Genomic DNA, 16,533 nt, shown 5'->3' on the forward strand with positions numbered 1-16,533 from the left:
GATTCATCATAGGACCCACATCCACTCCCCCACCATTACAGGTTTCAAGTGGTAGTTCTCTAGGGACACCCATTGCTTATCTTGATCCATCCACAGGTAGGACACCAATACCGCGACTGCATTTCCCTATAATAATAACTCGTCCGAGAGTCGTACCCCTCCCAAATATTCGTAGAGGAACAATGTATCTCAAGTGATTCTTGGTTTCTTTCCCTGCCAAAGAAAATTAATCATACTCCCTCTTGCTTCCTTCCACAACAATTTGAGCACCTTGAATGGCAACATCTGGAACAGATAGGGAACCCTAGGCTAGATAAGAATTCCATTTTCAGGGCATTAAGCAAGCCCATCCATGAGAGAGTATTCTTACTCCAAAGATCCATTTCCCTGGAGAGTTTCAGAAACAACGGTGGACAGTTCACATTACACATATCCTCCAAGGACCTAGAGACTACATCCCCCAAAAATCTAATACTATCTAGTTGAATGTTCAGGGCCAAAGGACAGAGGACATCTAAATCTCTCTGTGTCATACCAGTGACATACCATGCCAGTATTGATTTCTTCTGATTGATTTCAAACCCTGAGAGGGCCCCATATGCCTCAATAACCCCAAAAGCTGCAGGAACGGAGGTATAAGGGTTCCTTAAATAGAGGAGTATATCATTTCCGTACATTCCTAGTTTAAATTCCCTATGTCCCACCTTTTTACACTCTATCTGGGGGGAATTCCTTGTTTCACTGCAAGGAGTTCCGGTGACAATGCAAACAACATTGGAGACAAGGGGCAGCCTTGTCTCATCCCTCTCTGCAGTACAAATTGCTTGGAGACTTTCCCGTTGACCACCACTCATGCCCTCGGGTCTGTGTAAACTGCCCTGATCCCATTGAGAACCCTTGCCTCAAGTCCAAATGTGCCCAAGACCTCATATAATAAGTCCCACCCGCTCGATCAAATGTTTTCTCTGTGTCAAGAGCATGAACCATTGGATTCCCCCCCCTTTGCTCTGGCGAAATCCATAAGGTTCAAGCTTTTACAGAATGTGTCCACCCCCTTCCTGCCTACAATAAACCCCACTTGATCTCGGTGGACCAGTAGGGGCATAAAATGTTTAAACCTGCAGGCAATCACTCTAGTAAAGATCTTTGCCTCAACATTCAGAAGCGAGATTGGCCTATCGGACATACAGGAACGGGGATCTTTGAACTTCTTAGGAATCACAGATATTAATGCCTGGCAGAATGCTCGGGGATGGGGGGCTCCACATTTAAAAAATAGAATAATACAACTTCACCAGATGGGGTACAAATATAACAGCAAATATGTTTTCAAAGCCCAAGGTAAGCCAGTCATCCCTGGACGCCCTTCCTCCAGGGTGAATTGGGCATCGACCCTTGAAGCCTTCTACCCACTTAATGTCAGGAGTGTAATTTCCATGAAATATTGCACCAACACCTCAGGCTCCGCAATGTTCTCTCTCACATAGAGAGACTCATAGAATGTGGAGAAACATTTAGCTATTGCAGCCAGGGACAAACTAAGCCTTCCACTAGCATGAAGTATCTCATCCACCCACCTCCTGCCCTCTGTGCCCATATCCTGACGTCTAACATTGAATCAGCCTTGTCCACTTTCTCATAAAACTTCTGTTCCAGGAACAGCAGTTTCCTGGAAACATCCCCCATCACCAACAATCCAAGCTCCTGTTGCTTCTTTCCAAAGGGGATCATTATGTCTCCAAAGTGAATCGCTTGTATTCAACCCATCTATTATTGGTACATACTGACAAAATAATTATTTGACCATTCATTGGGGACAGCCTCACAAGAGTCCACTCTACCTATCATTTCCCAATTCAAGCATAAGTACTAAATCCGGGTATATGTAACATGGGGAGGTTAAAAGAATTTGGAGCCTCTATCCCCAGGCTGTAGCCATGTCCACACATAAATCAACCCCATCGAATCTAGAAGATCTTAAAGGCATATCGACCCTGCGATGCAACCTGCTGTCCCCCCACTCATAGGGCAATTCTATCCAGCTCTGGTTTCACCCATAAGTTAAAATCTCTGCCAAGTATTAACAGACCCCATCTCTCCTGGCGGATGTATTCCAAAGCTCCTCCAAAAAGGCCAGCTGACCTTGGTTCTGGCAGTACACCATTGCCACTGTCATCACAACTTCCCCTACAATGCCTGTCACTATCAGGAGTTGCACGCCTGACCCTCTCCTCAGCGATCAGCGATGGATCCCCCACCCTCAGCCATTGTGAAATAAGATGCCCATGCCCTCCTTTTTAATTCTGCAAAAGCCTGATGCGCCTGACAAATCTTTGCACTGGCAATACGTTCTTCCCCTGCTGTGAACCTAATTTCCTGCAACATGAGAATGTCCAAGACCAGTCTTCGGAACTCCCTAGCCACAAGAGCCTGTTTAGTGGGCAAGTGCAGGCCCTTTACATTTGGCATGCTCACTGCCAGGTGGCCCATCCGCCCTCCTCACCTATTCCCTATCTCTGCCATAACATTAGCGACACATCACTCCTTAATAACCCCCTACAATGACACAGCCCAATTACTGTGTGATTACCCAATTACCCCCTTTTGCAACCAAACCTTCACCACCCTCTCGTCTTCCCCCTTCCCCACCCTCCTCTCTACCCCAGCACTCCACCCCTTCCCCTGCGACCCCAAAGAAAGAACAATCCCATGCCTCCTACCGAGATGCCGTTCCTTGAATGCGCCACCAGAAATACTCACTCCCGTCCCTGACCTTTCACATACAACAAATCCCTTAACCCCACCCTGCACTCCTCAAACAGTTTGCCCAAGAAAAATGTAACATTAAGTCACTGTGCCATCCTCATGACCGTCATCACTTCACCAGAGGCATATTCAGTCTCAAATACTTTCTACCGCCAGGGACTCTCTTCCGTGCGAGTAGACCACTAGGTTGACCATGGTCTATCTTCTTATCACCTCCCATTGACAGATTCTCTCCATCCAATGCTTCCTCTGAGAGATTCTGAAAGACTTGCAAAGCCTCAGTCCTGTTAGTGATCATATAATCCACATCCTTATCCTCAAATATCAGCATGAATGGATAGGCCCATTGGTAGCAGATCCCTTTTTGATTTAGCCACTGCATCAGTGACCAACAATCTCTATGATGGGCCAGCGTGAAGTTGGATAGATCCTGGCAAATGCGCACCACATCCCCCTCATACTGAATACTCCAGAGGTGCCTCACTCTCTGCATGACTACAGCCTCCTCCCTGTATCGATAAAAGAAAACCACCACAGATCTAGGACCTTTTACCTATGCTGCTGCCACCTATATGCACTCTATCAATCTCCACCTCCTTACTACCTTCCTCCACAAAAAGGAAGTTCACAAGTGCCTTGTCCTTCTTCTCAACATCACCCGCTGTTTCCCCTTTCTGCTCAGTAAGGCCTAAAATCCTCAGAATGTTCCTCCTTTCCCTGTTCTCCAGGTTGCCCAGCATTAACCAGAGTTCCTCACTTGAGTATACGCGCGTTACAAATGCCATATCATATATCATATCATTCCTCACGCATGTAGACTGTCGTTTATCATTGTGTGTTGGCCTCGATTTATCTCGTTACTTTTCGCATTTATGTTAGAGACGAACATACTCCATTGAACTACCCTTGCAAGCAAATATTTTCTGATCGGCCGTAATAAATAAAATGAGTAATATTAATGAAGTTCGACTAGCAAGACTAATTATCATTTTTTTGTTTTCATAACGGGTATTTGATCCCTTACTGCCACTGCCATCTATTTGTCATGACCCCTGCTTCCAAGGGGTCAGGACTTGCCACACGACCTTGGAAGCAGGCCCATAACTCTGATCCCAGGAACCAGCCAGTCCCAATTGGGACCTTTTGGACCTTGTCCTGGCGTCAGTGGCGCCAGGCTCATGATGGTGACCGGTCCCGGCACTGGAAGCGCCGGGCTCATATTAGGTAAGAGTGCTTGGTGGACCTACCTGTAGCAGACCATGCTGCTTACTTACCAGCTAACTGGTCTCCTGATCCTTCTCTGCCTGGGACTACTTTTCTGTCTGGGTGGAGCAGGAGCCACTCCCTGGAAGCAGAACACAGGAACTCTTCTAGAAATCTGGAACTCTTTTCTTACCTGGGTGGGGCCGTGGAAGAAGACGCCTAAGCACTACAGAAGACTATTTAAACCACACCTGATTGGTTTCACGTGCTTCGCGTTATTCTGCATCTGCAGCAGGACGCTCACCGTGTCAGCTCCAGGAAAACTCCCACTCCGGATCCTGTGAATACGAAATAACCTGCTGGGATCCAACCTTCAGTCTTCTTCAGTCTTCTGCAGCTCCTGCAAGACAAAGGCACAGGTTAGGCTAAAGAAAGGGCAGCGAATTTACTTACCTAATCCAACGGCAACATCAGAACCGCCTTTTTCTGCCTTTCTCTTCCGGCATCCGACATCTGCAAAGAGAAAGAACATCGGTCAGTAATATTTAACTACAGAGCCTGCTTACCTGTGTTACGTCCGTACCAACTCAGCTCGCGCTGCATTCCGGCACCTGCAAGGCAAGATATTTCGGTTAGTAACGCTTAGTTACAAGTCTGCTCACCTGTGTTACGTTTGCTTCCTCGGCACCTGCAAAGACAAAAGAGACATTACAGTGCATTCTACAGCGCTAGAACAGTCTTGCTACTTACGTGCCATTAGAAGGATAATCTTCATCTCCACAGCATCTAAAAAGGGAAAAGACATAGACTTTAAGACTTAAGATTTTTGAAAGTGAAGAGAACAATCAAAAGGAACTTTATTACTTATGAGGCACGCTCGTGCATTAACGGCGTCTTCGCTCTCAGCAAATCCTCTATCAAGAGGCAGAGCTCGCATCCAGTGAAGCAACTGGACCCAGCGCCCCTGCACAAGACGCAGGATGGAGAGCCCGGCATTTACCTATATAAGGTAAGCGCAATATCAACCCAGTTCCACGGGGAAAGAAAGGGCGAGAGGGGCAAGGAACTTTTCAAACCTTCCAAACACTAATACCTTGGTTTACCCTTGCAGACATCTCACTCTTCAGCTTAAACTATCGGTGGGAAGGGGGCCCAGTCCGGGAGCAAAACGAACCCTGCGCCTAACCCTGAAGACCGTATCCTCGCCAGATCAAGACCTGCGCCTCCGGGGGAACCAGGTGAGCGTTACACTATTTGAGACACCGGCGGATGGATTCTTCAGCAGACACCTGCAGCTTCGTGTCAACAACTGGAGCACGATCACCATATTATGGGACGATCGCCAAGGGCCCACATGCCCTTACGCTGTACTAGTGGCTAGAAGCAACATAACAACCTTTAGGCTGGACTAGTGCCTAGTTGATGGAAGAGCCTTGCGGTTCACCGTGCTTCCAAAGTGATTCTTTTTACGAAAATGAACACCCTGTGTGCCATAAAGGAACAGCGCGTGACTCAAGATGAAACGGAACAGTTATTGCGGATACAGATAAAAGAAAATAAATGGCTTCCGGAGTGCATATGTCAATTGCTGAATATTCTCTAAACATTTAATGCCAAATAAATGTACTTTACCAAATGTACCGTGTTGCTGTTTCATTGTAAAGTACAGTTTCATATTCCGAATTGTGGCGCGCTGTGTTGTGAGTTGATCTGTGTTGGTTTCCGGGTTCTGTGTGGAGTCGCGCAGAAGACGACTGGGCGCGTTTGCCTACGCAGCACAGTAACGTCACAGGGAGAGGCGGGGAATATGAATGTTTTGATAATGTCAGGCTCAGGGGCGGGGGAATTGATTTAGTGCCGCAAAAGCAGGTCAGCCAGGGCGATCGGGGAAAAGATAGGATTATCAGAAAATGGCAGCTCCCTGGTGCTTGTTTTCGCGTGCGTTTAATGGACGAAAACTCGGGTAAGGTCCATAGGAAAGTTTTCTAAAATCGAGCCACTTAGGCTTAAAAAAACATGGCCGACCCATAGGGACAATAACATTTTTTACTAGACCATGCCTTTAACATAACAATGACATCACAGGAAATTACACAAAACATACATTGTTGGCACCACTGCAGCATTCTAAAATGCACAACCCATCAAACAGCACAACATGGAAAGATGCTCAAATGTTTAAAATGTATAATTTTGTGAATGGTAAGTTAACACCAAATTCAATTACCTAACTTTACAGAAAATAATCACACAGAGCTGGTAGGCAACGTTTGCCCTGCTCTGTAGCAGCCCAGGCATTGCATATCTATTCCTGCAGTGCAGGTTGAACACTGAACAACCTGGAGACTGATACCCTCCCCAGTCTGATAGGCAGATGCTGGGTAATGGTGGTACGCTCTGCCACTTGCCTTCACTGGTGGTTCACCTAAGGTCTACCCTGGCAAGAGTGCAGGGCAGAGTCATGTAGTTGTCAGGTCAGTGGATTGATCTGACCCCATCACTCAAATTAATCATTTACCAGCCTACCACTGACAGATTAATTGCCTTAGAGTCACATAAATTACCTGCCATTGTAAAATGCAAGTAGGATCTGTCACCCAAATCTGTAGGCGCTAGGACTGCTTAAAAAGCAGTAGCCTACTGCCTAAATCAGTAGGGTTGGCAAGTATGCTATCGGGTTGTATTTCAATATTCTCCAAGTGAGCGTGGCTCTGAAGATTGCCAAACACTGGCTGCCATGGGGTTGCAGGATACCATACAACACCTGTATGTCTGTTCACCCTATTGATGTACCAACATGTATCTGCCAGTTTAGCCTGTTGGCCCTTACTTGATGTGCTAAAACGTCTCCTACACGAGTCACGCCTGAACAATGTTCCCACTTACCCTCTTTTTAAATGACCAGTGGACTCAGTTCGAGTGCAGTGTGAGGACGTAATCAGATCACCAGAGGATCTGAAACGTACGTTTTATGAAACGCAACGCGTCGGACACGTGATTAAGATGCGTCCATGGGTCGCTTACTCTAATAGGAACTAGTCTGTACTGTTTGAATAATGTGGCTTAGGCACACGCTACCGAAACACTCACCACTGCACAGTCTCAATGGCTGAACCGTCGCTCAGGATGTAAGTAGCTTACTCGTTTTCACTTCTCTGCGAATGGGTTGCATGTATATTTAGGGTTTGGCACGGCGGGAGGGAGTCTAAGGTCTTATTAATGTGTTAATGTTATTGATGACTCCTATTCTCTCTGCTCGTGAGTGTGGCTGGTAAACTCGGCTTTACTGTATGTGTTTTACATGAGCTTTTTGTTCGTTGCTTTTGAAAATTATGTTTGAGGCTGTAACCAACGGGATTTTTCGGCAATATACATTTTAACTTCCGTTTTTAAAATAGATACTTTGCTGAGAAGTGATCGTACTTGCCATTCAGCAGAACTTCCATACCCATTGGCTTTAATAATTACCATGTGGGTTCACAGCTCCACACCGTTTATATCTTGGCACCCCCAGTAATGCCCCATTCATTGACCAAAAAACACGCTGGAAACGCCAGCACTTTGGGCTTGTGTATAGGCATTCTGTAAGCATTTGCCAAGCACTGCCGTTGTGGCACTAAGCTGCGACATGGTGTTAGTACCTGGGGAATATGATAGCTTGCACTGACAAATGCCTAATCGCAAATCAAAACTTGATTTGCTCATGTTTTTTTTTAACAAGACGTAAGTGCAAGGGCATAACTACTGCTTACCAAGTGTCTGAAGGCACACTTGGTTAAGGCATTTAATACACCAGTATCGCATTTAAAGCTCCAATTACCCCCTCAACGCTCTATAGTCCTTTTTGTAATAACGGCGGAACACATGTACACCCCAAAGTTTAATGTTACGCTTTGATAAAGCTCGCTCCCATGGATCCAGGGAGGTTTTGCCCTGGATATGGAGTGGCAGGAAGCATGCGGAAATGTGTGTTTTTGTAATGCACCCGTTTTCTTGGCGAGCCAAAAGTAGCTGTTGGTTTCAAGTTAACCAGGCTCCCCTAAGATTGAAGCAGGAGCTAAATAGATCCCAGCAATTTTGAACCCTGAAAAGTAATGAATGATTTTATCAGTGACCAGATGGGCTTTACTTGCGTTAGTTTTCTTGAGAGTACCCTTTCCAAAGACCGAAAGGCTCTAAAAACCAATCCTGATAGTTAAATGGCAAAGGTGGCATGGCTGAGAAATTATTTTGTAGTCCGTGTTGCGTCCCTCTGATAGAGGCCCGAGCAACTCCCCTCCATTTCACAGTGAGTATAGCGCCTCTATCCCACCGCCACCTTTTACAAGAGTGCTTTTTTTGGGGTGTTAGTATAATAATCACCACTTGAGTTTGCAATCGGAACACTCCATTGGTAAATTTGATTCTGGGTAGATTTGTGTGTGCATTGTGATTTGTGCAAGCTCTCTGTGATTCTTGTGACAGTGCGTATGTCAGACCACGTTTCACTTTCTCTTATAATATAAAAGATACTGTTTTTATGCTCTGGCACTCCAAAATTGTAATCATGTCTAAAGTATGTTTGGTTTTTTTTTTTTTTTTTTTTTTGGGATAAATATCTGCAGAAAACAGAAGGTTCAAGTTGGACTAAAGTTTCAAAATGTTAGAAACCGTCAGTACAACTTCAAAGTTGAAAAAGAAACTCCTCTAAAACTAAAAATGACCCGAGTAAAATTGATAGTGCAATTTATTTTTAAGGAATTTGTACTCGCCCAGCTTCCTGCAAACCGACTTCAGGACAGTGTGCATTGTCCTCATTCACCTCTCATAGAAGTCCTGTTTATGCACCTTCCTTGATCGTTCCGTGTGAAAGGTATTTGATTAGCCCTCTCCTGTGTAAAACATGTGCAATACTCTGCACAACAAAGCATCCTTTTCAGAATGGCTGTGTAAGTAGGTACACTGAACCGCTGGTCTTGGGTAGGGTTACAGTTATTTGCAGCAGTGTGAGAGTCGGCCTTTAATTGTTAGAGACTCCAGCGAGTTGTGGGAGATTTGGCAGGGAAGGTCTCCATGAGTCTAAATATCTGCACTATATTTTGGTAGATTTGTCATAAAAGCAACCTCAGTAGGTTTACCATGAACTGTAAGTCAAGATGGTTCAATCAAGTCACTTCTTATTGTCTAACCTTTGCCAGAGAGATGAGCAAAAGGTCTAGAGCCGTCACCTAAGGCAGATGATATTTGAAACATCTTTCTTGTTGCCCCGCCCAATTCCTTTCCCGCTAATCTTCTTTTTGTGTTTTGTACCAACCTTCTTATTTGTTTTGAAATGTACAGAACCATATCTGCTGGTAAACCAGTGTGGCATAATTAAGAATGGGAGTAGCCCTGCAGCTGGTTATCAGGGAAATGCTTTTAGCCTCCCCGCAGAAAGTGGCAATTTGTCAGATTGCTTAAACTTCCCACCGACACAAGCTATTTCGAAGAAGGCTATGCTGTTGGTGATATGGCTCTTGGCCAGTGAATAATGGAGAGGGCGGTTGCTTTATGACCTCTTTCCTTAAAGGCGACAAAAGAGGCTGTTGGTGAATTGGAAGGGTGAGGTCCTGGCCAGGTACTTGAGGGATTGATCTAACAATTTGAGGAGCCCTCTGCCATCCTAAGTAATGGGTGGGTCGAATTGACTCATTGTTGGAGACATGACCCTTAAATACTCTGGGGTTAGGGTGCGAGTGATGGGCAAACTTAAAAGAAAATAATATTTTTAGAAAAACCACTGAAGGAAGGAATACAGTCTTCAAGAGTAAATGATTGGGAAAAGGAAGAGGGACATAAGGGTAATCATTTTGCACGTTCGTGTGAACCAAAATACCTATGCTCTGGGGATGGAGTCTGGGCTATAAAGACGGTGAGATGTGAAGTTCTGACTGTGTAATGAATGGTGTTTGAATTCTAAGTAGTAGTGTAGCTGTCAACACACATTGATACCCAGACGGCCCAATGGAACGCTATATTGATGTGGTTCATTGCGCCTTAAATCAGTAGCTGCCAAGTCACGATTTCCCCATACCACATAATAAGCAATCTACTTGTATAAAAAGTCACACAAGAAATAACCTGCTTCTTTAATGCCAATGCACACAGTAAACTTTTCCTTGAACAGCATGACAAATCTGCTACTGCATAATCTGTGAAGCTCAGGTTATGAAGTAGTTGGTATATGCCCAAAACTGCCAAAAAGTATAAAGGATACAACATGTTAGGATGTTTACTTTGACCAATGGACCTGCAGCATTGTTATTGGTAAAAGAGGGGATGCATGCGTTTAGTTACAAGGCTGACTTGGGTACTTTTTCGTTGAGTTCTGGCCACAGTGTCTCTTGTCTAAGTTGTTTTACCCCTCCTTCATCTCCCTGGTACTTTGTGCTTTCATTGTAATTTTTCTGTACATTCGAGGTGGATAATGCAGCAGTGGGGTATGGTCTTTGAATTAAATGAAATGTTGATGTGTAGCAGTCAATATTTATGCATCCAATTAGTTATAAACTATGGGAAGCCGTCCCCTTAATGCAAAAGATTGTTAAATTAACAATCTTTTGCAATAAGGGGACGGCTTCCCAGAGAACCAGGCGTTGTAAGAATACTATGTAAAGTGAAAAATGCACTGTCATGGTTTGAAGGCTACAGCGAATTAGAGCATGAGAATGATTCTATGAATGCAGACCTGACCAGTTGATTCGTGATTTCTTTTGTTTTTTAAAATTTTATTTGCATGCTTTCACTTTCCTATAGATTGGCCTGTGGTGATGTGGACGGGAAATTTGATGCGCTATTCAACAGAGTGCGCGTTATTCAGAAGAAAAGTGGGCAGTTTGATGTAAGATCATTTTCTTTTCTTCTACAAAGAAGTAGGCCATCTTTTTCGAATGTTATTAAGATGCCAGACCGGTTTCTAATACATTCTCATTTTTAAATAAACCTTTACGTTGGTTAATCGTGGATAGATTTTTCTTGGGTTTCTGCAATGCCTTCTACACTGTTCCTAACCGAAGAAACATTTGATATCAGCCTTCATGTGGATACATATTGACAACTATATAAATGACCAGAGACATCAAGTGCTGTTTAATGGATTTTCTTCAAGGCACAGTGCTTCGACCAGAATGGTGCTCTATGATCAATAGACAAACAATGTGACAAGTCCTCTTCCGAAAATGAATAGAAGGTAAAAACCACAAATCAGCCCTTAAGGTCCCCATATTTAACAAATCCCACTCGTCCTTGACCTGTTCTTCCGTCTTAGCTTACTGTTTCTTTGCCTGACAGAAAATTAGCCGACTGCTCTCAATTCCTCTTCTTGCTCCACTAAATTCCCCCCACTCTACATGCCTTACTGGTTGAGGCAGTGGCACTGTCATCCTGTACCACTCTTCTTGGACTACTTCTTTTCCTCCTAACCTCTCAACTTATTCTCTCTTTGAAAATCACTTATCTTTATCTTCCTTGAAGCCGTGTACTCTCTCCTCTCCTTCTTACTATCTACCAACCCATTGGTTCTCCTAACCCTTCTAATGATCTTGTCTCTCTTCTTCCCTCCCTGTCTCCCTTCCTCCTGTTAGGTGACTTCAATCTCCACCTCTCTTCCACCCACTCGTCATCCCCACTTATCCCTCTTAAATCTTACTCGCTTCACCAGCTCCCTAACCCATCTTCCCATATCTCCAGTTCATCCCTTGACCTCTTCCACTCAATCACTCGCTATTCTGACCATTATCTACTCTCCTCCTTTTCTATGCTCCCCTACCTGCTCTTCCACTTTGCATTGGTATGACCTCTACTAATTTTCCACGCCCTCCTTTCTCTTCCCTTTCTGCCCCCCCTTCCTTCTCTACTTTTGCCATGCTCCGAGTTTACCTTTCTTCTACTCTTGATACACTCTACCCTTCTGAATCGATTCTTCTAGCAAAAAGGCTAAACCATAGTTGACGCCTTGCATTTGCTCTCTCCGTTCTGCACTACAAAATGCAGAGCGTCATTGGTATAAAAAAAAAAAAACATGCTCTCCCTCTGACCCCTCTCTCTCCTATCTGTACTCCATTCTTCCAATGACTCCTCTCCTTGCCGCTAAAAACACTACTTCTCTTTTGCTTTCCTCTCATGCCACACTTGTCACCTTTCAGATTATCAACAAAATGCTCTGTCCTCCGACATCTCAACCTTGTCGCCTCTGCCCTCATCTGACTATGCTGATTAGCGAGTTGCTACCCTACGGGCTTCCCCATCCGACTCTCCCTCTAGCTCTGTTCCTTGACCTGCACCCTCTCACTTATCTCACTCTTCTTCCCCCTGCCTTTCACTGACCTGGATACTGCCTCATTCAATGCCCATCTCAAGGTCTCCCCTCTTAATCCTCTACCCTCCTCTTATACCCACATATTCTGTTTGATGTCTCTCTTCAATCTCTCGCTGTCCTGTTTGACTTTTCCTGTTATGAAACATGCTTTGGTTATCCCTATTCTAAATAACTTCTCTTAACCAGTGTTCTCTATCAAACTACCGACCCATCTCCCACAACTTCAACAAGTTGTGTTCTCACAAATCTCCTCCTTCCTCACTCTCGACTCTCTTGTGCCCTGCGCCTACCCCTTCCCCATTCAATGGCATTTCTGTCCTGCACACTCTACTGAAACCGCCCTTCTCCATGTTCCCAAATGACTTCATCATTTTACATGTCACAACAGATCCTATCCCATTCTCGTTTTCATTGATTTCTGTGTCGTTTCACAGTTGATCACTCTACTTTCCTCTCCAATCTCACCTCATTTGGGTTCTTCATTTCTATAACTGATTGGTTCGGTTCTTATCTTTCTAATCACTGCTTCGGTGTCTGGGCTGGTCACATTCCCCATCTCAACCTCTTCTATATGGGGTCCACCAAGTCTCACCTACTCTTCTCTATCATCGAATCGTTCAATCTTTCTCCTCAATTTTTAAATGCTGACGATTCATCTTGTCCTTCTCGAAATTCACTGAATCTCGCCATGTCTCATGTCTCTGCTGTCCAGGACTAGATGCAGACCCACCTCCTTCAGCTTAACCCATCAAAAACCGAGCTTCTTTGCTTTCCACTCACTTCTCCTACACCCTAATCTGTCCCGCCTGGCCTCCTGTTTCCTCCTATGGTTCTCCCCTTCTGCTCGCAATCTTGGCTTCAACTTTGATTGTTCACTCTTGTTTTCTTCACAGATCTCCCTGACTGCTCGCACCTACCATTTTTTTCTCTTGTTCAATATTCATAAAGTTCATCCTTCCTTATTCTTACCAGACTCCCCTCTTCTCATCTTACCCGTTTACGTTCTGTATTCATTTCCACGATGTCTTCTCTTCTCTCTCCCCCCTCACTTCTTTCCATTTCTCTTCTCCCCTATGACTCGTCTTTTCCATTTTGTATAGTCTTCAAGTGCTACCATGGCCTTGCTCCTTCTTGCTTCCCATGTCTCACTCCACTCTCCCTCCCATCCTCTCCGTTCCCAGTATCTTCTGCCTCCCCCGTTCTCTCCTTGCCCTGATATTTTGGAATGCTCTTTACCCGATTGCCGTGCCTCCCCCATACTACATATTTTCTATTGCTGCCTGAAAGCACACCTTTTGACCTCTCTTGCTTCTACTGCATTAGTTATCCATCCCATCGTTTCAGAGGGATCGAAATTACGATTGGATAATCGGGTGCTAAAAACAGCTCCTGACTATCCACCATTAACCAGTGAGCAGGAGCTACCACTGGGGGATTTGGAGATAGATTTGCGGAACGCTTCATGCTAACTTCCACATAAGATGCAAATGTAACATTGTGTCCATATTTATGACCCCCTCTATCATATAGATTGTCCCATATGACAAAGGTGTTTACTCATAGATATGTATGTTGGGCATTAGTTTGCCTGGGGCGACAACATTCAAACTAACCAGGTTCTTCTAGCCTACAACCAGGAGCACAATTTGGAACACTGTTTGAGATATTGTTGTACCCATTTTTCATGATGTCCAGCTCTTTGGAGAAAATGCTCTATAAGTTACAATAAAATGCAAATACAAAATTGCTTCATCTTTGGGTTGTAACCCCCTGAGGACTACCAAAAAAAAAAAAAAGAAAATGGGAAGTTCTCCATGTTAGACTAGAGTTTGTTTATCGGTTTTATCCAGCCAGAAATAACGGCCAAATACCCTCTGAGCAAGAATACCAGGAGCAGACCCAGACACGTGCTTCAGCCACAGTGTGTCATCAAAGAAGTGTGACTGAAGTGGAACTCTCTCTTAAGGTATAATGACAAGACGCCTGCCTGTGATTCCCCTCCACCCCATGACCCCTTGGGGAAAATTAGTCATCCAACAATGTGAAAAATCCTATACGGATAGAAAAGGAGAAAAAAAATAAAATAAAGCAAGCTGACCTGATGCTAGCCTCAAAATATGCACTTGCCGCTTGTCCTTGGTGAGCAATAATTGACTCTTGGTGAGCACACAAGAGATGGTGTGTTGTGTGCATGTGGAGAACTGGGAAGTTGAGCACATTTATTATGTCTTGCAAGTAGCTTCCAACTTGATATTTGTACTGCTGTTCTGGGGGCTCTAACCCAATCAAGGGCCTCAATCACGTTTCGCTCTATGCCATCTTGGAAGACAATGAAGATTGTCCAGGCTTACAACTTGGGCAGTCTTGATTCTATTAAAGACAAGGAGGGGAGCATTATGCTTTACTTCTTGAATTACTGCTCCCATAGCAATTCAACTTAAACTCTTTTAAAAAAAAAAAATATAAATAATTTTTTTTAACTTGATAATACTTTCTTTTTGTTCCTTCCAGCTGCCCTGGAAGCTTGCAACAAACCTAGTGGTAGCATAGTTTGAAATAACAGGGAAAAATGTCCTTGGACTACAAATGCCCAAAATCAGTCCTCATAGTCCTGTACCACCCCTCTTGTCCAATCGGGGCTGACCCCTGTCCATAAGAGGGACTATAGCTGGCTCTCAACTCCTCTTTCTTTGACTGGTACCCAAAACTGAACCAAGTCCAACAATCAACTTGAACCAACATAATAAACAAACTGGAACCACTCATCCTTGCCAAACTCATGACTTAGAGCTGATAACATTGCATCTTCTTACTTGATCCTCTCGATCGGTTGTTACGATCCTGCTCTCAGGTTGCTTTTTGATCTTCCCCTGAAAGGAATGGAGACGTGATCATAAGAGTGGGTCTTTACTCAACACATTATCAAAACACAGTTCATGCCATGTCATGACCCACGAGGGTGGGATATAATGCTTGCCTCTTTGTCTTTAATAGAATCAAGACTGCCTGAGCTGTAATCCTGGACAATCTTCTTTCTATGGCAAGACTGAGTCGTGCGTTCTGCTTGTTCAAAGCTATTAATCACTCTATTAGCTATTTGTGAGACGGGCTTGAAATAACTTCAACTGTCTGTACGTCCCATAGAACCATGTACTTGGGTTCTGGTGGTTTTCTCACTCCTTTTCGAAGCCATATGACAGCGGGGTGCTCTCCTATCGGGTGTCCTTCCACCTTGTCATGCCCTGCTTATATCGCAAACCTGTATACTCCTAGTGTTCTGTAGGCACAGCCTTCTTCGAACCTTTGCGCTAAAAAGTTCAGCATGTGTACTAAAGGGGCTGAAATGGGATTAGAACCGATGCCTGCACAATACGACGACCATAGAGTCCAAGCGGCACCATAGCTCCTAATGGTGGAAGGTGCCCACAAGCTTCTAATAACAGTCCGCAGTGAGCTGCGAAATGCCTGGCAGCTCCCAACGTCGCCTGAAACCTTGCATGCCAGTAGCGTCAGTGTGCCCTCTGGTATTAGCGGGTGAAACTGACCATCGGGACTCTGTAGAATGTCCGCTCTGTGAGGAATCGCTCTCGGAAAATCTGGAGAAAGTTCATCACTCCTGGAAACCATGGCTGGGATTTCCACATCGGCACTATGAGCACTAGCACCGCTTTTTCTGTCCTCACTTTCATCAGTGTGATAAATGGAGGGAACGCGTAGTGCACGGGTCCCGACCACTGTTGAAGGAACGCATCTGTTCCTGCTGCCTCCGTGTCTGTCCGCCAGCTGTAGAACCTGGGCAACTGGGTATTGAGTCTGATGGCGAACAAGCTTAGACCCAATGGTCCCCATAGATGTTGAAGATGGTCGGGAGTAGCCTCCAGTCACTGTCTACCAGATATCGCAAATTGCAGTCCGCTACAATGCTCTGAGCCCCTGTAAATATTCTGCTGATACCGATATCTGCTGGTGCAAGCAATGATGCCAAAAATCCTTCGCTAATTCCACCAGCATTCTGGAGGAAGTTCCCCCGTACCCGACCCCCCCCGCCCTAGCTTGTTTATATACCGGACCACTGAAATGTTGTCCATCTTGAGAAGGACGCAGCAGTTTGCACGGTCTCTGGTAAACGCTCTTACTACAAAGGAGCCTGCTAAAAGTTTCAACAGTTTATATGGAGTTTGAGTTCTTCCTGAGACAATTTTCCCCCCGTTTGGAGGTTCCTGCACCGC

General features: G+C 44.7%; 1 protein-coding gene and 1 pseudogene across 5 annotated transcripts in view; one reads left to right on the top strand and one right to left on the bottom strand.

Moving 5' to 3' along the window:
* The window catches only part of LOC138513467 (valacyclovir hydrolase pseudogene), a 90,260-nt pseudogene extending 83,350 nt beyond the window's left edge, over nucleotides 1–6,910 (bottom strand).
* Nucleotides 6,911–6,975: 65 nt separating this feature from the next.
* The window catches only part of CWF19L1 (CWF19 like cell cycle control factor 1), a 535,479-nt gene continuing 525,921 nt past the window's right edge, over nucleotides 6,976–16,533 (top strand). For 2 of the 5 annotated variants that reach the window (XM_069628338.1, XM_069628339.1), the window contains exons 1-2: nucleotides 6,976–7,097; nucleotides 10,744–10,828. In XM_069628338.1, coding sequence (XP_069484439.1) covers nucleotides 7,075–7,097; nucleotides 10,744–10,828 — 108 coding nt within the window. In that variant the 5' untranslated portion in view covers nucleotides 6,976–7,074. Of the gene's footprint in view, nucleotides 7,098–10,743; nucleotides 10,829–16,533 lie in introns of those variants that run through there. The other 3 variants (XM_069628343.1, XM_069628344.1, XM_069628341.1) reach the window with 3 other exon arrangements.

This window comes from Ambystoma mexicanum, chromosome 12, assembly GCF_040938575.1.
Source record: "Ambystoma mexicanum isolate Mex_15411 chromosome 12, UKY_AmexF1_1, whole genome shotgun sequence".
NCBI lineage: Eukaryota > Metazoa > Chordata > Amphibia > Caudata > Ambystomatidae > Ambystoma > Ambystoma mexicanum.